This window comes from Venturia canescens, chromosome 2, assembly GCF_019457755.1.
Source record: "Venturia canescens isolate UGA chromosome 2, ASM1945775v1, whole genome shotgun sequence".
Taxonomy (NCBI): Eukaryota; Metazoa; Arthropoda; class Insecta; order Hymenoptera; family Ichneumonidae; genus Venturia; species Venturia canescens.
Window position 1 is genome coordinate 12478125 of NC_057422.1, and position 22757 is coordinate 12500881.

Sequence of the window (22757 nt, forward strand, 5' to 3'; positions counted from 1 at the left end):
AGCTGCTTCACGGACTCTCTTACCAAGTCCGACTGTCTCGGACAGTAGCGTGAACTCTGCTCATGTGCGCACACACATTTGTGGGCTCGAGAAGCCTTCTTTGAAGTGCGAGCTTCCGGCTCGTTTCTTGAGTTACGTGGACGTTCCAAGGTCCCATGGAAATTTGCACAATCGTCGAAGCCTTCGATTCTCGTTGAATGAATTGTGACTTTTTTTTATCGTTACTGAAAATAAATGAGGCTATTATTTCTGAGTATTTATCAACTTTAAACTCTGACGCGTTTAATCTACAAAGAAAAAGGAAAAGTTTCGTCAAAAGGAATATTAGAGTTGACTCTGCGAGCTCCTTTTCGAATATGAAATGTGGCGAGAACAGTGGACACGAATTTACATGTGGGAGAGGCGTTGGAAGATGGACCAAGAAAAATTTACATAATCCAGGAAGCCCCTGAGTCTCCAGCGAATGCAGGTTCAAACGTACAGTTAATGATCAGGATGCCCGCATTCTCTGCGGACAATACAAATCTTTGCGGTATCACTCGCAAGCTTCGGAGCCCTCAAACGACCCAGCCGCCACTGCTGCGTACGCGTTGCAATACAACGAAGCATTGATTACAAGCAATTAGCGCTTTTCATCTGAATTGCCGAGAACTCATCGTGGCCCTGATGTGGTCAGAGGATGTGGGGGCGATGTGTGATTACGAAAACGCTTATACAATTCGTATATATAAACGTACGCGAGTACATCCTTATAAATAGACGGACTACTGCACAGGGTGTCCTCCAAGCTTCGTACGGCCTGCTGGTAGACTCAACAATTCTGACGAGAAATAATTCCAGCGACTTGCTCTGCCGGGTTTAGAGGCTGAGTTCAATATGTCAAATGATCAAATTGTAGAATTGACGATGTTTCGAAATTTTTTAAGTTGTGATATCAGATTAGAGAAAAATAAGGAATAAGGAATTCTTATTTCCGATTTACTGTTTAGCAGGTTACGTGTTTAAGGAGGGTGGATCGCGATGATTCAAAGTGGCCATGCTAAACCATGTTAAAAATATAAAGAATTTCAAAATGATAAGAATTTCATAAAATTTGGTAAATGTATTCTTTGAAAATATATAAGACAACATACATTTTTATAGATTTTTCTACCACACAGCTCTCGAGTAATTGAACACTAAAGTTCACGTGTATAAGCATAGAGCTTACATATATACAGTTATACATCTCGTGCATAAGAACTTCGATTTAAGGAGGTTGAAGCGTATCTTATGTTAAAACTATTTTCCAACTTTGCACATTAAAATTTTTTAAACAGAAAGCTGAAGACAGTATTAATCTTCTGGCGGGATATGCCGATGATTCACCGTCGTGAAATTGAGATATTTATTGTTGAAGTTTGCAATTTTTTGAAAGCTTCCATAAGAGCCCGTGTTTAACCTTGTCATTTTCAACAATGAATATCTCGATTACCAGGCGGTGAAACCTCTCCAAATTTTTCACACATAATTAAGCGCTGTTCAAGAAGATTCACGTAAATTTTCAATTCATTAATTTGGAATAATAAAATCTAATGTATTTTTCGTAACATGTCCTATATATATCGCTTCAACTTCCTTAATGCTCAATTATGCGATAACCATGTGGTAAAAAAATTTGAAAAAAATTATATGTAAGAAACCTTGGACAAGCCAACTGATTAAGTTTCCGACTTTATTTAACAACAGACTTTATTTAACAACAGATTTAACAACATATTAGCAGGTCGTAGTGGAGTGGTGTGTTCCACTCCGCGTCTCGTCCAAATCTGCCTCAGCCCTTCTCGCCAAGACCCGAATCCGTTAGCCCTTGGACATAGGGCCCCATTGTACTCCCTAAGCGAGGCGAAGTGTCCTCAGGCATCTCAAGTGCTGGTGACGACGTCACCAAACTTCTCGCCTTACGAGATAGCATCGAGTATTGCTTTCATATATTTGTATACTTTATGTCAAAGAATGTTATCACGAAATTTGATCAAATTCTGCATGATTATTTTGATTTCGTGATCCACCCTCCTTAACAGACGATACGAATTTCAAAAGTTCACATTTTCGAATTCAAAATGGAGAGTGGTTTGGTAAATTTGTCGAATCCCGGCTCCACCTTAAAACAGCTCCAAATTTATTTCTGGTGTTTCCTCCTTAATATTACTTGGGATACTACTTGCTAGTGGTAAAAAACGAAAACAAAAACATTGGAGCACTTTCGAGGTGGAGCCGTGATTCGACAAATTTACCAGCTGTTTTATAGATAAACCAGAATATAGAGCGAAAAATCGAAAGTGAATTTTTAGAGCGTGTAAAACTTAGAGGCGTAGTAATTCATGAATCGAAAGAGTGATAGTCGAATTTTTGGAAAAACGATATTTCAGTGGTCGTTCTACGGGCGATTGTTACATTTTATTTTCGATGTAAACGTGCTTCGAAGCTTGAAGTTTCTACTTTATTTATTTTCGACATTCAAAGCCCTACTCGAGTTCATCCGTCTCCATATTATCATTCGAAGTTTATATTATAACTCGAAATTTCAGCTGTTCTAAATTTCAGTCATTCTAACGTTTCATCCCCACTCGAAAATACGAAGAAAGCCTGAACTGAAACATCCTCGCGTTGACTTTTCGCTCAGATTTACAGTCGATTGAATGTCAATCGATCGAATTCCATCAATCCGACGATTCCTTGATTCAATCGATTGATTTACAATATTTTCAAGACGAAAATGATTTTTCAGATGGAACTTCCATAAACGTTCGATTTCTGCTCGTCATATACCGTACGATAGAATCACAAATGTCCATCAGAGCCTTATTAATTCCCAAAAAATTAGAACACGAGGCTGTAACAGGTCGAAAATTTGTCTACAATCGCTCGTTTCGTTGAAGGAACAAATGCGATCGGCAAATCCGTCTATCGCAGCGTGCACAGAAGGCGGAGGGATTTATAGCTGCGTCAAATTCCACTCCTATTACGTTATCTCCTGACTATACTCACTGTGTATTGTGAAGCAATACTAGCTGCCTACTCTCCAGTCACTAGATGAATGACCAATCGGAATTCTATTTCGGAATCAGCACAACCATGCGTTTAACACGCGTACACGTGGACGTAGGCGAGGATGTAAATGTCAATGTCGCACAGCTCGTATTGTCGCGTTCCCGAACCACTGCGATCAAATTTTTATCAATTTAAGCGTCACTGCCAGTTATAATAAAATTCCATTGTAACAAAACGATGAGATTTTTCTGGCTGATATAAAATCGTGTTTGACTTCATATTCTTGTCGCAAATTTTCAACCGGATGAAAAAACGGAGAGCGAGGCTGCGATAACCAAACGGATTTTTTCATGTTTTTTTCTCCATCTCGAAGCATCGGGCTTTTCATTAAATCGCACTTTGCAGCGTGACAATGTCCAAACGAACGTGGACCCTGAATTCTTGCTACTGCTTCAATGGAACCTCGCATAAAGCTGGCAGGATTCCTCTGTCGTCAAGAATCTCAAGTGGCAACCAATTCGATTAATTTACCGGACGCTAACCTCGAGAGAGAATTTGCTGAACACACAGATTATCAAATGATTAATGTTCTGTGACAGAATTAGCTCGCATACCGATTATAGCTCGCGGGTCACCGCCTCCGAAAATTAAGCGGGGTTTCGGTATACTTTCAAGCACATTTCAACAGTACAAAAATATTTTTTTCATGTGAAAAATACTCATTTGTGCATGGTTTTTGCGCAAAGTCTGATCGTCGAAGTTTCTCAGCTGAGTACAACGTGGAGATCGTAATTATTGTCTGCAACAAAAATTCTAAATTCTTTTTACATTTTCATGTATTCTCTTTCATACGAACTTATAAAAACCCAGAAAATTACGAAATTCTATATTTTTAGCGAATTTGAAACAAAATAAAAACGTTTCTAAAGAAGAAGAATTCACTTGAACGTGCTGTAAATACGGAATTTCGAATTTTTTTCGCCTTTCATAGGTTCATGTGGCAGGAAAATATATATGAAAATGGAAAAAAATTTGGAATTTTTGTTGCAGACAATAATTACGATCTCCAAATGAGTATTTTTCATATTAAAAAATGTTTTTGTACTCTTGAAATATCCTTGAAACTCCACCGAAAAGTTCGCTATGCTGAGTTATTTCTGTCTATCCAAAATCATTCCCGAAAACAATTGACTTTCGACTTTCGATTTTTTCGACTTTCTAAAGCGGCGGATTCAATTGGTTTTTTTATCGAATGAATTTTATGCTATTTGGAAAAAAAATGTGACTGAATCGAGTCTATTTTCGTTGAACCGACGAGGGATCGCGTCATCCGTTTTCAGATTCCTCCGATACAAATAAGTTTATGTTTTTGGATACATTTCGCTAATTTCCTTCTTTCATTCTCAAGCCTCAAAATTTGAAGTGACTCGTTGCATACTTATTGGAAATTCTCGAGAATTCGAAGTCCAAGGCTCGAGGACGAGAATGAAAAAAACTCTTTTGTACCGTAACGTGAAAGTTAGCACAAGTTCCTCGAACCGTTATTTTTCCTGCAGAGAATTACGGCCAGAGTGGGATGCAGGCTTTTCGAGAACTCGCGGAGAGAAACGGCGTTTGTGTTGCGAGGGAAGACGCGGTTCTGTCAACCGCCGAAGAATCGGTGTTCGATGGTGTTTTGACGAACCTCGACCAGGACCGTTTCGCGAATGTCGTCGTGTGCTTCTGCGAGGGCATGACAATGCGGGGGCTTCTCGGAGCTACGAAAAGACTCAATTTGACTGGAAGATTCGTTTTCATTGGCAGGTAAGTCGACGCTCCTTCTCAGTTGAGAGCAAAATGTAAAAATCTTTCAATTGGTCAAGTTTAGAAGTGAAAATCGAACATTTTTTATGAAATTTATCGAAACTTTTATTTGCCAACGTTTTTTCCGATTACTTTCAATTTATTTGTGCATTCGGTCTCAAATATTCGCCACCTTAAGAGATTTGCTGTATCCGGGAACAGAGAGGAAAACAAGAGCGAAAATTCTCGATGGAAGAACGGAAGTTAGTTACCGAACGGAAGTCGGTGGGGAAGAGTCTCCCCGGACTGTAAATTTTGCTCCGCTACATTCTTCATTCCTTTCTGCCCAATTACGGAGCTCTCAGTGATTGCGGTCGCGCATTTGCGTTTGCCAATTTCCCATCCCCGAACTCGCTTTCTCAAAGCTTCTGCAAGCCTTTTTTTATCCATTTCGCCGGACGTTTCCAGACCAAATAAGCAGAGTCTGATAAAGATTACGCGGAGCAGAAGGATCGAGCTTTTTTCTCTTGCACCGGACGCGCGGAAAATGTGCAGGTCGAGGAAATCCATTTTCACGCTCCGCTTCAACGAAATGATTCACTTACAGTTCGGCTTCCGAAAAAAACGTGGTGCGACGTTATTACGACGATTTATCACTTGTGAAAATGATAAAAATTCACGGGCTCCTCGGCGCTCAACACATAAGCATTGTTATTTATAAATTTCGTCAACAAATTCAGCGATCGAGATGTAAACTTCGAAAAATTCATATTCCTGACAACCGTCGTCTTACGAAGTCGACTGGAACCCCGAAAACTGAATTTATCGATGAGAATTCCATAAAAATCAATTTTTTCATTAAAAACTTTATTTTCAAAGTTAGAAAATATTTTTCGCGACCCTCGGAAAATCGGCCGCGTCTCTCGGTCGCCCTTGTAAAAAAATCGAATTTTCTGGAATCAGCGACGGTTGGGCGGACCGAGACGACGTGGTCGAGAATCTCGAGAACGAGGCACGGGGCAGTCTTTCCATAAGGATTTACTCTCCCTACATCAACGAGTTCGACGATCACTATTTCTCTCTGAACCCGTTCAACAACACGAGAAATCCCTGGTTCGTCGAGTTCTGGCAGCACAAGTTCAACTGCGTTATGCCGAAAACCGCGAGCCTCGATGACGAAACGGACGAGGATGTGGAGAGAGTCAACGACTCGAGGACTGACAAGAAAATCAGTCATCGAGTACTTTCCAGCACTGAATCACCGGACACTCGAAAGATATGCACGGGTGAGTGACGAATTTCCTCAGACGTGGCCAATGAACTGTTCGCGTGCTCGTTACGCGATAAAACTTCACGCAGAAACTTTAATTATTTCTCAATTCAAAAAAGTCAAAAAATCGAAATCCTCAATAATTTTGCAGAATAAAAAGTAATCAGAATATCCTATAACTCCTGAAAATTCAGGATATTAGTTCAAACCTTTCCGAATAAGAATATCATGAGAACAAAAATATCCCCGATTCTGAAAATGGCGAAAAAAAATCTGCAACGAGGCCATGTTTTAGAAAAAACTATTTTTTACTGAAAAAATCATAAATCTCGGAGCGGCGAATAATTTAGAAATTCTTTAGATTAAAGTTGCTCTTGGTGTCATTTTGACTTCCGGTGACCACGGAGGATTGATCAATTCGTGCCTCAATCCCATTTAATTTATAAAAAAAATTACGATTCTCTCTCGTTTCACCTGAATCAGCCCTTACATTTCTCCCTCCCTCCTCTTTTATGCATACGGGGCGAGATTTAGATTACGCCCGAATCAATTTGTGGCTGCGCCCCGAACACTGTCGTCTTCAAAACGGGATCGCGTGTACAAATAAATAGGTCAGAGGACTATTGTGCTACAAACGGGTCTGCCGATGTCTCGTTTCTCTCGTCGTCTTTTCATTACATTATGCAGTCGTATTATCGTTGGAGAATTTTACATTGGAAAGAATGATGAACGAACGACTTTCTCCGACGATCCGTTCGAAGGCATAACTAAAGAGGAAACTTGGTAAAAGTTCGTTTAGTGAGCGTGGACTGGTAGCTGAAGGAGCAAAGTTGTACGAGAACCGCAATTAAAAGCCCATCGAGCAACATCATTTCAACAGCTTTCGAAGCTGAAATCATTTCAGGAGTAATGAAAAATAAGCTTTAAAGAAAAATCTTTTTAATTCTATCGATCTTAAGAAACTTACAAATGCGTACACAAAGCTTTTGTCATTTTTATCCCCTCGTTTCTGCATTTTCGTTCGAATTCACACGAAGCTCAGCTTTTACAATATTCCGTAAAGCTCCTCGTTTTTAAATCCAATCGTTAGTCCCTTTTTGATCGAATGCGCGAAGAAGCTGCGTATCGGGATTTATCGCAAAGAACGAGATTACTGAAGTTCGTACACGGAGAGACTTTTATAACAAAAATTACTATGTTTTTATAGTAACGTCGGACCGCATACATCGATATTATAATAATAATCGCTACAGAGCGTGTCAAATAATGCAAATGTTTGGGGAACCATTACAACAGTTCATAGTAAATAACGCGCAGCACTATATCAAAAATCAACGCCTAGCAAATTTTGATGAAAAACATAGTAAATAGTGAAACGATTTGATGAAAATTTAGGAGATAACGTAGCAGTAGTTTCTCTGTGCTATACGAAAAATTGCATAGTTTCGTATTTTCCCTTTTACCGCACTGAATTTTACCGCTCAATAACACAGCAAAATTCATGCGCCCACCAATTATATGAGGCGTTGCGAATATAAACATGAAAATTAACCAGTGGCGCATAGTAAAATTTGAAGCAATTTCTCCAGTCGAATTCACCAATTTTTAACATTCCACCAAAGACACGAGTGACATTCGGATATCGATACACATCGTTCGGTGTAAGAATGTCGCAGACCTAAATTTTGCGGGTCGTACATAGTAAAATTTGAGAGAACTGCTTTCGGGATGAAAATTACTATATGCACTTTGGTGAAACGTAATAGAATGGCGATATAGAAGAGCGCTGCTATAAAACATAGCAAATATTTCTAGCAAATTCATCCGAAATATTCGTATAAAAGTCTCTCCGTGTACAAGAGTAATTTAGCTGCAGTTTTGACAGTGACATTTTTCCGATATTAATGATGGATTTAAAAATTTATAATTTTACTCGATTCAGAGGTAGCACATTTCCCGCTTTTTTTCCACGGCCCATCAATGTTTCATTGCTTCGAACGACTCGGTTGTTCTGTCTCGTTTCTCGTAAATCGATTTACCCGGAAAATATAGCCGCAAACGAGCAGATTAGTGTTTCGTGGACTCTGGCGTCGTCGTCGTTTCACTCTGTGCGTAAAATACGTACAAATCTGTCAGACTTCATCCGGCTGACAATGGAACGTTCTGTACTCGGAAATGAGTAGGCGAAAGTGAGAAACGCGCCGTCGGTTTTGTGCTTTGGAAAAAAGCTTTTCAATCACCGCGTGATTCGACTACTCGCCCGCCGCTGCTCTCCCACTCGCGGGTGTCCTCAAAGTCGGCGAATGATTTTCGCGGGAGTTTGCACCCGGAATTCCTCTCTTGGGAAAATCCTCGGCGCGAGGGTTCCTCCGGGCCGGGGCTTTCGAGGTGGGCGGATCGTTCATCTCGCGAAATTTTGACAAATTTTTTCCGCCTCCAAAAGCCCCGAGAACTGCTCGAGTTTCGTCCCAACGCGGTACTTTGGCGAAGCTGCTGCCGAGCATGTTCCAGAGCGTCTTTGAAACGAGGATTTACAAGCTTTTCCAGTTCACTGTCTTGCTCACCCTATAAATTCTCCTCGTACGGAGGAGCTTTACGATAATTCACGAGGAAATTGAGCAGACGCTCAACGACCTTCGGGAACCACTGGTGAATTTAAGCTCTTCAATTATCCAGGGAAACGTCGAAAGCTTCATTCTCCGCGCCCCGCGCGACAACTTTTATTCAAAAGTATTTCTTTTGTGCGCAGGATCAGGCTCGAGGCGCGATCGCGTTTAGCCAGGGGAGCTTTCCATGCATTGTGTCGGAACTTTTACATTGTACGAAAAGTCACACAAAGCCGATGCACTCGATTATTTTGTTCGCTGTAGAAATTATCAAATTTTCTATTCATTCGAACGATATTTACTCGCTGATTCGCTGATGCAGCTCCACAAAAGTGCGCCAGGAACCGCGAATCGTGTTGACTTCCTTCCTCAATTATCGCTTCGCATCTTTTCCCTTCAATTGTCCTTTCCCATTGGCCCTCGCGTCGCTCTCTCTCTCTCTCTCTCTCTCTGTACGTTCATCCCCGTTTTTAAAGGTACGGAAAAATTGTCGGAAAAGTACAAACAAGATCCGAAAATGAGCTTCGTCATGAAATCGTTTTGGGCGATGGCCCACGGGCTCCACAGTATGCTCGAAGAAATATGCGGCCGTGGTTATTACGGCGTTTGCAAGGAAATGTACCCTTTCAACGGGACCCTTTTCAAGGTAATTATAATTTCTACAATTCAATTTAAAAACCCCCGTTTTCCTTTTTCTCTCGAGTGCACCAACTGGAATCCCATGAAAACGGTGAATGAAATGAAATAATTAAAATCCTATAAAAGTCTAAGATTGCATTGAAAATTGCGTGAGCAACTTAAAATGAGAATTCATTAAAATTTATTGAAAAACGTAACAAAAGGTCAGAACAGCATTGATTATTTTGGTTTCTCCGAGCACCGAATTTCATCGTCCTAATATAAATAAATAAAACTACAATTTTGGCTTTATTTTAATGATTCATTGGACGCAGAATCATTTGATGAATATATCATTCACGTTTGGCGAGGAGGAAGTGGAATTCGATCGCCGAGGTGATCCACCGGGCAGGTCGGTGCGTATGCTTACACATAAAATTTCGAAGGGCTCACAAAACGAATAAACAGTCGGTGAAAGTTTATATGAAATAAAGAAATTCGTAATCCTCTAATGAGAAAATATCGCAAACTCGAGTGCGGAAATTCCGATCGTAAAACCCCTAGTTCCGAGAACCACTTAAGGTAGTTCATGGACGAAACGATTTTCTTAAGAAAGTCATTAAATATGAAGAAAAGTAGACAGGATTATAAGAACTATGCGTAAACAATTGTTCACCTTTGCTCATAACGAATGAACACTTCTTACGAAGTTTATGAAAAAGTACATACAATAACACATTTGCTTATTTCGGCATTTTGTTTCTCCTTGGCTCGGGCCATTCCTGTCACAGTCTTCTGTCTTTTTATCAATACTTTTTTCTCCATCCATTTTCTTTTGCTCTCTAAAAGAATTTATTGACATAAAAAACTACGATATTTTGGCCAGGGCCGAATGAAATTTAGGGTTCAGTCGGTGATGGATCCCCGATTGATGAACGGCTTGTTATTTCATTCGCCATGAGATAAGTTGAAAAAATTTATTGCAATTTCGAATAAATAACTCTGCCATGAATTTAAAGAGATCGTATCTTTAATCAGGGAGTGAAAATCGATCGAATTTAAACACCCGTAAAATACGATCCTTCGGGCATGATCTACCTTAAAATTGAGAGGCTATAAATCGACGATTTCATCCTATGTTTAAGCTACGAATAATCGTTTCTTTACAATGCTATTGAATTCCACAGATACGAGATCCTGAATTTTCAAGAGTTAAAGAACGGTAGTTACGGCTACGTACAGATTGGCGACTGGAACAATGGGACACTTACGTTCTCGGCGAGTCCTCTGTCGTGGCGACGCACCACAGAACTCGTAACGAGTGTTTGCTCAAAGCCGTGTCAACCTGGTCACTACAAGGTAATTACTCTCGATGCCCTTCCTCATTTTCTACGTCGACCTTGTTATCATACATTCTCTATTAAATCAGCCTGAAAATTTATATCACTAGACAGAAGATCCTCGCCCGCCAATATTCAGAAACTTCATTTAACCGGAGATCGATGAAACGACGATTAAAAACCCTCCAGTCAAGAAAATCTCATTGCCAAGTCCACTTCAGTTAAAATTAATTAAGCAAAAAATGATTTTTTTAAAAATTACACTCATTAAAGAAGTCCCTACACAAAAAAGCCAACAGCCCTCGGGTGCAGGTCGGTCCACGGTTTCGCGGCGATGTCCCAAGTCGAGCAGCCTCCGGCGAGGGCATTACTTGGATGGGGGACCGCTTGCGCATTTTTCTCAGTTTTTGATGGCCTGAGTTAGCAGAAGCTCAGTAAAAATACAGTTGCTTGTATCGCCCGGTCTTTTCCAGCTTTGAGAACTTCGCATGGGAGCTAAATAAAGTAGGAACAATTAACAAAGTCCTGAATAAGAATTTGCAGGAGGAATAATGAAAAGTGCGCCGCGGACACGACGAAAAGTAACGTTTTAATAATCACGAAAACCAGAGTAGACAAAAAAAACGTCGAAAAATGTGCAAAGTAACGAAGAGATTGCTGATAATTGTGTGACCCAATTTTTCCGATGGGCTGCTCCTCGCGGAGGTCGAATACACGAGCGCCAGCAATCTCAGATTTCACACGGGGCTCTAACGTCTGCCTACATGTGTAGTGGTGAATATTATCGGGACCGGCTTTGTCTCATTCAGGCTCAATCAATGAATCACAAACGTACGCTCGTGCTGGAATAGCCCGAACAGACGTTCACTATTGTTTCGGATGCGTGGGGAGTTATCGAAATTCGAAGATGCGGCGGGGGGCAGCATCGCAGCAGATTCTGCTTCTCCTAACGCGTCTACGACGAGTGATATAGCGCGATGCATCGATACGCGATAGCATTCAGTCCAACTGATCGAAACTGGGAAGCTAGTGCAGCAGCGATCCGAACAATGTGAACAATCAGAGTTTTCATGTACATTTTTTGCTGCCGTTCTTATTTTCGGTCTCTTGCTTGCACCCTCTCGTGGTCCTCGAATACGTTACCATGCATTTTTTCTCCAGTTTTCTCCCACCGAGGCGAAACGAATGTTCCTACCCACACGCCTATCACATTTCCTGTGCGCTCTCGGAGCACGTGCATGATGAAAACGGATTCGTATTGTGTAGTAGGGAATATATTATTTTTCGATAATTTTCAAAGTATTTAGGCACCGATTACAAATTTTGCTATTTTTCGTGTCTTCAATTCTAAACAGCTTTATGTCGATAGCAAATAGTGATGCACGTGGGGACTGCATTTCGTTATGTGTTCGAGTGTTATTCGTCGTCGTGTCAGACTACCACTTACTGATAAGTGGAAATGTACTGTAAATCACAAATTTTCACTGTCAGCACAGTAAATTCTATGACAATGTAGGAGTCGAAATAATTTAAATAATACGAATAAACTAATCGATGTTATTATAAATTTGTTATTTTAACAGAAATACGACGATCATTTTACGTCTATTCGCTTCCGACTCTTTCCAACGAATGTGTTTATTCGATTCGTTTTTTTTTTATTGATAATTAAAAAAAAAAAAAAAAAAAAAAAAAACAGATCAGTTGTATGTGACGAACTTCATAACTCTATAACATAACATATTTTGTCAGAATTTGAAAAAAAGTACGAATCCTACGACGCTTTGAAATTAAAAAAAAAGGGTGTCGACGCTCTAACTTCCGAAAATTTTAAGATTTATTATTACTCATTTTTTTTTATAAATAGATTATCATAGTAGGAAGGTTGGTATTGAATTTGGGGAATATCGGTCGAGCGGTTTAAATTTTATGATTTTTCGAATTTTACGAAAATACGAGTTTTTCGAAAAATCCGGTTTAATTTTTGGAAATTTATTTGGAAAAGTTAAAAGTCGATAAATGAGTTAAAATTTTGTTTAAAAAAAATTTTAAATAAACAAATTGCTTTCTCAAGCTTTTAGAACGTTGCTTAAAACTTCCTCTATGAGAAAGCCAAAATGAAAAATATAGCACCTCATAGAGTAAGCTTTGAGCATCGCGCATCTTGACCATCTTGAGGAAGCAATTTGCAAATTTCAATTTCCAGCATTTTTTACTATGCTTCTAGAGAAAAAGAGTCTTGATTTTTTTTAAAAGGCTATCGGTCCTTTTTCTTTGGTGCATGAAACAATTTTTATTGCTGCTCTTCGAATTAATGCTGCAATCCAGTACGTATATACTGTCCCCAATATTCCTAATACTTTCCTCTAGAATTTTCGGCCTCGTTTTCTCAGTGTGATAATAGAATCGATGAGAAATTGATGAACGATCGTTTCCACGTGTCCCAACGAAGCCAGAAAAACTCATTTGAGTTTATCCCAAATACTTATGACTCACGAGTAGTCTTTAGATTCCAAAATTCTAGAGATTCGAGTACGGGAACATTTGTCTCGACGGTGCGTCGTCGGAGCGCTGTTAATTGATCGGGCTCGATCCTCTGCCGAGCTTTCATACTCTGAGCTCAATCTCTCGACCGCCGAATAAAATATCATTTATTTATATATACTCAATGCATTGGATCGAAGAGGGTCCCAAAATCGTGAAAGTTTTCAGCACACTCGGTACATTATAAAAAAGTCGTGAACGCGCGGCAGAGTAAGAGAGACTCTGATCGATCGTATCTCTGTGCAATTCGCGATGGCACAAGCCATCGCTGCGAGTTCAAGAACTCTTTTCATGCACTTGTCGATTCGCATGATTTCACAAAAAGCAACCTCAGACGAGACTGCCGGGCTTCGTATTCAAACGCCTTTCGGGACCTGCTCGAAACCGTTTTCAAAAGAGTTTCGATCTTTTTTTTTTCTTTATTATTCAAACACACTCCATCAATTATATCTGTATATTGCGATCTTATCTGCGAGCTCAATCTGCAGAAAGATCGCGGTGACCTACTTCCTGCGATTGATCATTCTTATCCACTTTTACAAGCTTTGTTGCACCGGACCAGCGTGCATGTCTGACGAAAATAAACGTTTTCAGCGCCTGCACCGCAGCTTTTCTCTCTCCGTCGAATCGGCACTCGATCGACGATACTTTCTACTATTAACCATGAAATTCATGCCCCTCGACATTTTCCACAGCCGCGAAAATCTTTCCAGACGCACTCGCATCTCCCAGAGCGTCGGACATTCATCTCGTGCATGGTTGTCAAAGCATTTCGAAGGGGGAAAGTGATTCTGGCGCTCGTTTCGCCGCAGTCTCCAACGCGAAACCCACTGGACACAACGCGGGTGTCTATTTATAGGTTTTTTATATACTGCTTGATTAGTCGTCAAACAGATGGCGGAATTCGTCCGATTTTTTTTCTGTTTTTGAGCTTTTTTTCGCTCTGAAGTGCGCAACTTTTTATAAGAAACAGTTTCACGAAATTTTTTTTCAGGTGGTTCCTCCACGAGACAGTTAAATTAGGAAATTATTTAAATTTGGCACACGTATTGTTTAACATATGAACAACACCTCTATAAAATTTTAACAAGTTTCACGATCCCGAACCCGAGATATATGTAATTGAAGTTGACTCAATTAACACGTAACATATGGACCATGCATAAGCAAACGGCACATTATTAATTCTACCGCTAGTACTAAAATTAGGAAGTTTATAAAAAACGAGGAGGAGCTAGAGCAGGATATGACAGATATTGTGAAAAAAAATCAAGGTGATTGACCATCTAGTTTGACAGATATAGCCTCGAGAAGTACGAAGGTTTATGCTGCATACGATATATTTTGCAAGCGAACAAGCGAATGTCGTCTGTATAGACAACCTTTTCTGTGTGTTGAAGCGTAACCTGGATAGTTCCGTCAAAAAATTTACTCACGATGTCGGATCAAAAATACTTTTAGAATAAATTTTACGAAAGCAAATGATATTTGTACTATATCTGCTGGCACCGAGTACGTATATAGGGTCTTTACAAAGTTATTGATTACGATCCGAACGAATTATCAAGCCTTTTAATATGCAAACGGTACATAACTTTTGGTTGGGGCTGTCGCAGAGGATCAACCTTAACCGTGGGAAACGTCTGATCGGTGGGAAAAAGTCCAAATTCAAGAGTTTTTTTAGAGGCTACAGGGGTAATGGCAAATTAATTTGATTGATTGTGACGTCATATTACAACGTACGAACAATATTTCCTGAATTTATAAAACCCGCATATCAATGATCGACTCGATGGTTGCAAATCTTCAGAGACACCTCGGAAAAAAAACTTGTCCATCGGTGAACAGTATAAACCGAAATCCTCTCGACCGCGATCCTTTTGAAATTTGGCATAATACTTCCTTGCATAATTGACTCTTGAAAAATGAGCCTATTTGTTATTGCACAACGAATAATTATGAAAAATTGGAAAAAAGGTCTCGTAGATCGAGCAAAAAAGTAGCACGCCAAATTCCAGGAAGATCGGTCGAGAATTCAGGAAATATTGTTCAGATGTTGTATCGTGAGGTCACAATCAATAAAATCAATTTGCATTGTCTGTAGGGTGTAAAAAAATTCTTGACGTAACCCCTCGTTAAAGTAACTTTTTCAAATCCGATTTCGATTCGCGGTTTCTTTGATGCCCCATTTTGGAATACCTTTATGAAAATGTTCAGTCTTCAAATGGCTTGAAAAGTGGCTAACGACACTGAGAAAAACAAAAAATTGTTGTCCCCGAGCGTGTTATTTTCTCGTCGACATAACTCATCCGGCTCCTGACAACTCTCGTTGATTAATCAATTTATCTTTCGAGAAATATTTGTGGACGATCGATTACTGTGTTCATTGTGAAGCGTGTGCGGGCGAGACAGCAATAAAACAAATAAGAGAAGACACTCGAGAGCAATAAAGCGATGAAATGTGTACGCGAGTCGTCGCGCGTTTAGGCTCGGACGAGAAATTGCATGGCGTCAGGGAATCGCTCCACCGGTCCATGCCTCGAGATCGATGGAGCTCAAGCTCACAGCGGCGCAGCAAGGACACCAGGGAATTATGGCTTTGGCCAGTTTGTTTATATTTGCTCTCCAAAGAACTCTAAATGCGCGAAAACCGGGCACGTTTTTCGGCGATTTCGAACTAGAATCGGCGCATCAGGCTTTCTACGTCACTATACCGGGATCTCGTCGAGTGACGAGAGAAACAGCGAATGCTACGAGACACTCGAATCACCCCGTCGATTCATTTTTCTTCTAAATTGTAGAACTTCAAGACCGGAGGACAGGAAAAAAAGTGCTGCTGGGCTTGCGTTCCGTGCGATTATCACGAGATCGTCAACGAGGAACAAACCGCCTGCGTTGCTTGTCCAGCTGGCCAAAAACCCAACGGCAACAAAACAAGTTAGTTAATAATAATATTATCGCTCACCTTTGCGAAATAACGCATGAAAATTACATTTTTAAAATACTTTATTACAAACTCGAGACTTTTTGCAAATAAGAAAATCCTTTTGCGGGCAAAGTTTGGCGAAGTCTTATCAGCCGAAAAGTTTGAGCGATACGAGGGGAAAATGTGTGCGCCCGGTCCGTAAAATCACGAGTGCAGCGAGTCAACGGTACCGAGACCTCTTTCCTTTCATCAAAGTATTTCATGCGGCGTTTAACTTTTCCCGTGGGAAAGCCTTTACGAGCGGCTAGCCGCGGTAAAAGACTCGAATCTCGGTAGAATAGCCGCTCTTGATTGTTGCAACTGCAACAAGAGATAGCCGAGAAAAAAGCGAGGAAAAACAAAACTCTCTCGCGCTCGTCTTTACGAGAAAGTAAACGGGAAAAGGAGTAAGAAGACGCACGGAGAATGCGGGAGTTTTACGGAGAAATTACTCAACAACGTACAGGCTGCTCCGAACTTCGCGTTTGGGGCTCCACGCATGCGGCCTTCCAAAGAGGAAAGTCTCCGAACATTTTTCTGCGGTATTCGTACTTCGCTGCCGGAAAGTCGAAAAAATCGATTGTTTTCGGGAATATTTATTGGATAGACGGAAATTTTTGGATAGTCTGATGTCGAAGTTTCTCAACTGCGTTCAATGCGGAGATCGACATTATTGTCTGCGACAAAAATTCCAAATACTTTTTCCATTTTCATATATTTTCCTGCCATACGAACCTACAAAACACGAAAATATATCGAAATTCTGTATTTACAGCGCGTCGAAGTGAATTCTTCTTCTTTAGCAGCGTTCTTTTCAAACTCGCTAAAAATATAGAGAGTTTCCCAATTTTTTCGGGTTTTTATAGGTTCGTGCGGAAGGAAAATGGACAAAGAATTTGGAATTTTCGTTGCAGACTGGGCAAAAACCGTGCGCAAATGAGTATTTCTCACATGAAAAAATGTTTTTGTACCCTTGAAATACCCTTGAAACTGTACCAAAAAGTTGGCCGAGTTATTTCCGTCTGTCCAAAAACATTGGCGAAAGCAATCGATTTTTTGAACTTTCTAAAGCAGGACCCCCTTAAGGAGGGAGTGAAAAGTCATTCAATCGTCGCGACCCCAGCAGAGGTCGCACCGGGCACTTTTCTTTTCGGATCCGCGACCTCGTCGCTCTTTAAATTTCCCACTCAGCGCGATCACGCCCCGTGGAAAAAGGTCCAAATACACAGAAACACGAAATTATTTTGGTTCGACAGAATGCGACGTTATTTTGGTGGAGCACATATCCTGGGGCGACGCGGAGGCCGTCGTCGCAATGTCCTTCAGCGCGATGGGTCTCATGGCAACCTTCGTCACGTGTCACATATTCATTCGGCACAATGACACCCCGGTCGTTAAAGCGAGCACCCGTGAGCTCAGCTACCTCATACTAGCTGGAATGACTCTCGCCCACATAACCGTGAGTCTGACCGTTTTTGTCTCCCCCGAGTCATCAAAGCGATCCCCCCCCGTGCATGTTCGGAATTGCAGCTTCGCGGGGTGCTTCTCGGCGAATGGAAAGCGCGTGAGAAGAGCCCGAGCCTCTTTTTCAACGAGTTTCGTAGCGCGTCCCTCTATTTAACGCTTTTCATTAAGGTATTTCCCATTCTGGCGGAGCCGAGCCGGATCACGTGCGGCTTGAGTCGACTCATGCCGGGAATTAGCTTCGCGATGATGTACGCTTCTCTCTTCACTAAAACGAACAGAATCGCGAGGATTCTGGCCGGCTCGAAGAAACGCTTTCCCAAGAGGAAACCACTGTTCATGTCAGCAACCGCCCAGGTGAGCTCTCACTCGCTTTTTCCACTCACAATCAGTTTTCTTATTTTCCAGAGTTTTAATGAACTTTCGATCCTTTCCTCAGGTCGTCATAACGTGCTTTTTAATTATGCTCGAAGCCGGTATCGCCGCAGCGATGCTCGTCATCGAACCACCGATGCCTCGTTACGAATACCCCACTCGCGACCGCTCCGTCCTCACCTGCGCCACTTCACCCAGAGCGGTTCTCTCCCCCCTCGCTTTCGACGGCCTCCTCGTCGCCCTCTGCACTCTTTACGCGGTAAAAACTCGCAATGTGCCGGAGAATTTCAACGAGGCTAAGTTCATCGGGTTCGCCATGTACACCACTTGCGTCATTTGGATCGCTTTCGGACCCATCTACTTCGGCAGTGAATCCAAGGCACGTTTTCCGCTCGACGAATTCACTCGAAATTAGCAGCGAGTTACGAGGAATTTTTGAAAAAATCAAAAAAAAAAAAAACCGCCGAACTTGCTTGTGACGATTTTTTACATTATATTCTCAGGCTGTGCCGAAAATGAAAAAGTCCATAAAAAAGGGAGCAAAGAATAAGGGATTCGGGGAAAAGCAAACGAAATCGAAAAATTTGCTTTTAAGCACGAGTTTTCAGGCTCCCTTTACAGGACGCGGCGAAAATGGAATCGTCGAGTTTACAGGATCGATGCCGGACGCTATTTCGTCGAGAAAAGTCCTCGAGCATTTTATTCCGCTCCGATGGACGCGGTTGCTCAGTTCCCTCCTCCCGATGTTTCTCAAAACATTGAATTTCTCTGCCCACAGGTCGTGACGATGTGCATGTGCGTTACTCTGAGCGCGTCAGTGACTTTGGTATTTCTGTTCCTGCCAAAGCTGTACATAATAGTTTTGAGGCCGGAGAGAAACAACCGAGCGCTGTTCACGACGAGCAAATCGATGAGATGTCATATCGGTGCACGCGTAGCGGCAGCGATTGCGGAACCGCCGGCAAAGCAAGCAATTTATCGATTAGCCACGGGGGATTCTGAGATTACAGGTGACGAGCGTTTTTTCCTCATTTTCGAAGCCCCGACGCGCATTTTTACCGAGCGAGAATTTACGTAATCCCCGAAGCAGGGGAATACGTGTCGATACTCTCCGCTCGTTTATTTCCTCGTCCTTTTTGCCATGACCTCGTTTCCCGAACCGACAAACATCGGAAATCCCAGGCAATCTCTCTCTCTCTCTCTCTCTCGAGTAATTACCTTGCCGCAGCTTTAACGGATATTGAATAGCCTCTTGGACCTCCGATATAAATGGGAAGACATGCAACCGCGTGCCGGATTGATGAAACAACGATAGCGAATAATGCTCGTTTAATTTTAGCGGCGGACGTTGAGAACGCCCTCATCTCGTTAAAAATTGCCAGCAAAGTTGAGAGGAAAATGAAATTTCGTTGCAGATCAAAGATCGAGTGTCTCGAGGCGAACGCTCTCGGTGCAGACGGGAGCGGAGCTGCTCACGGGCCTGTGCAAGCAAGACGATCGGTCGACCTCACCGATGCTGAGATTTTTCGAGGACCCGGAGTACCCGGACTCGCCCTCGTGGCGTTGTAAATTCGACAAGAGAATTTGTAAGTCGAGCGACAACGTTCAGCTGAGGCCTCGCAACTGCGAGAACGAGACGATTCTGAAGGAGTTTGGAGACTCGAGTTTCGTGCAGCGCTCCCACGAGAAGTTGTACGCGAGCGCCAAGAGCCTGGGCTCGCGTCTGAGCCTCTTCGTGGGCCGTAGCGAGACGAGCATCAAATCGAGTGTCAACTCCAAAACGAGACTCTCCGATTGGCTGGAGCTCGACCCCAAAGTTCTCATCGTCGATTCTCAAGTGCGCGATTATTTGACTGACGAGAAAAACCACGCTGCGTCGTCACAGCTTCGAAGTAACCCTCGAAACGGAAATGCTTCTGGAATGGAAACGACTAACTCGGAGAACGGAGCGAGTGCGGGGGTGAACAACGAAATCCCTGCTTTTTTGAGGGAAAGAAAAACTCGGATTCTCGAAGAACGAGGCGATCAGGTAGCGAGCAATGGTCAACCGGTCATAAATATCACCATAACACTCGGCAGCGATTTGCCCGACCTCCGAGACCTCGGGCAAAGCGCAGTTTGATCTTCTCGGATCGGGATTTCGTGAAACTGACGAAAATCGTTTCACCGATGACATCAAACTTCGAAAACAGTGCCAAATCTGTCGAGCATCCATGAAGAAACTCTCGATCCAAATGATCGCGATCGATCGCCTAAAATTAATGAACATCAACGATTATTTCACATCGAACATTTGACGTTATCGGGGTAAAATCATATCCGGCGTGGAGAGCGTGTCGAAAGTCGAGGCCGAACGGATCTCGAAATGTTTTTTTACGCTTCGAGAGCTGACTGTTCAAATTGTGTCATGCGACTTCTTCTAGTCAATACCCAGTAAATCTAAGATTTTTTTTCTCCTCAGTCTCAAAAAGTCACTGACAAAATACCGACTAATAAAATCGACGATTTTACGAATCATTCACCAAATAATGCAATTATGAATATTGTATCGAAACGTCTCGTCATTGCCACGCTCGATAGTCATTCGAGAATTGGTTAAACTTTTCTATCGTTCATTTTCATCAACGTCAAAACTATCGTTAAGTCCTCCAAGTAGATGAAAACGTAATTCTCTAAATAGAAAGTTCGAAGGAGTCTGAGCGTCCTGAAAGAAGCAGAATCCAACCAGAATTTCTACTGTTGCCCTAGAACCAAAGGCGAGTGAATGAAGAACCTTAAAAATTGTTAGATCAGGTTCTGATCGCAATTGATCGTTTATTTTTACAAAGGTGATTACAACTCGTCAAAAATTTGGGCACAAAGATCCTATTCGAGAAGAGAGCGTTCACTTTTCATTGAATCACTCCGAATGAATCCTCGATAATCGACGAAAGTTATGGTCGATAAGTTTTTGATTGAATTCGAACGTTGGCAGTGTCTACAAAGGGATCAAAACGTATTAGAATATATCGCGACTCCGTTTCCTCATAATTATGGAATTTAACGAGCAGAACACTAGCCACGAAGCAGTAATAATAGATTATCATACAAACGGTGCATTAATGCCAGTAGATTTAATCGTGAAACTCATAGTCATACGAATAATACTACGAAATAGATAATATATTCGACGAGAGAGTATTAGGTTGGACGAGTCGAAAATGTTAGAAGTCGTTTTCAGTGAGATTCAGTAGTTCGAAGCATATCGAATAACCTGCAAGTACCAAGCAAAAGTGTTTTCATGGGAATAAAGGAAAATCAATAAATTATTTTCCTCTGCTTTCGAGTGGTTTTTATCCCCGAATCAAATTACGCCATTAAAACTTGGATATTTCGTAGAGGCGACAATCAAACGAATAAATTGTGCAATAATATCTTCCGTTAATACTGAATGTAATCGTTGTGGAAAAGACTAATTTTAAATGGCGAATATGTAAGGGTTTGAGACCCGCGTCGATTCTCGTTGACCGAATTAATAAAAACAATCACTTTCTATGCATTTGATATCGAACTTTATTACGAATGTGTTTTATTATTTGGTTTTTTTTTTGTTTTCTAGTAGAGGTAATAAAAATACTGCACGAAATAAGCATTTGTTCGTTCAAATTCCCATTCTTCTTACTTCTTACTCCGTTTTATTTTTCATAATGTTCAATTGCAGATTCCACAATAAAATTTCGTCTGGATTTTTTTGAACGCTGAACAACGGAAATGAATGAGGGGAAAATGGAATTTTTTATGGAGCGATTTTTCCCTCGGGCTTTTGGTTATTTGATGCTGAAAAAAAAATTTGGTTCAACGAACGAAATCCCATTTAGTTGAACGAAAATTGTTGTTTCTGTACGGACTTTTGAAATCTTTTCGTTTTTCTGAACAAAAACAATCTAATCAAAATAATTTCTATCAAAAATATTTTATTTGATAATGGAAAATCGTTGAATTGACTCAACAAATGAAACATTAAATTTTCGTCCAATTAAATGGATTTAATTGAATGCGATCATTTTTCTTCCTACAACTTCGCTCTTTATTACTCCCCAAAGGCTCAAAACGATTTTGAAGCTTCACTGGAAGTGACGCCCAGCGAGTCTGTGAAAAATTCTACAATGGGCTTTTTCGAGCTCATTGTCACTTTGAACTCTCCCGAATGTTTTCGATAGCGAGCTACATTTTTTTACCCTTTGGGTCTTTAAAACGACAATCCTGTTGGAATACTCGTTGGTTTCTCGTCGGTGGTCGTTCCGCACACAAAAGTACTGCGTACATTTGTGCGTTACAATGAAATTGAATGCCTCCACCAGCAGCATGCCTCGGTCCGTAGCACCAAAGAATTTGATTTCGCTGCAAATATTATCGGTTCCCAAAGTCCATCGGTCTGGAAAAAGTATCGTACAATAAAAAGGGGCTCGCTCATCAGTTTTTCATTGAGCTGGATAATCCGTGCTCGTTTCTCCTTAATCATCAATTTGGTTCGTCGTTTCAAGCGAGTGAGTTATCCAATAATTGTATTTTTTTATTTCTAACGATTTTCTGATTTTTTAAAATAAATCGCACGACTCTTGAGTTACTGGAATAACGAAAGTGTCCAACAGCTTCTTGCTCGGTGCGGCGTCGCGCGAGCTTCGAGTTCGAATTCTATCGACACCAATTTCATTGATCAAACGAAACCAAGGTAATCGCTTCTGATTCTCACTCTTCGTTCTTCTCACTTTTTCTCTCTC

The 22757-nt window shown here is 41.2% G+C and overlaps 1 protein-coding gene across 3 annotated transcripts in view; it reads left to right on the top strand.

The window, feature by feature from the left end:
• Positions 1-21535, top strand: part of LOC122405757 (metabotropic glutamate receptor 1-like) — a 43529-nt gene extending 21994 nt beyond the window's left edge. For all 3 annotated transcript variants that reach the window (XM_043410701.1, XM_043410700.1, XM_043410702.1), the window contains exons 6-16: positions 4590-4836; positions 5779-6101; positions 9168-9337; positions 9645-9721; positions 10497-10668; positions 15995-16130; positions 17415-17617; positions 17794-17979; positions 18062-18376; positions 18776-19007; positions 19413-21535. In XM_043410701.1, the coding sequence (XP_043266636.1) occupies positions 4590-4836; positions 5779-6101; positions 9168-9337; positions 9645-9721; positions 10497-10668; positions 15995-16130; positions 17415-17617; positions 17794-17979; positions 18062-18376; positions 18776-19007; positions 19413-20119 (2768 nt within the window). In that variant the 3' untranslated portion in view covers positions 20120-21535. The remainder of the gene's footprint in view (positions 1-4589; positions 4837-5778; positions 6102-9167; positions 9338-9644; positions 9722-10496; positions 10669-15994; positions 16131-17414; positions 17618-17793; positions 17980-18061; positions 18377-18775; positions 19008-19412) is intronic.
• The last annotated feature ends 1222 nt before the right edge of the window (positions 21536-22757 follow it).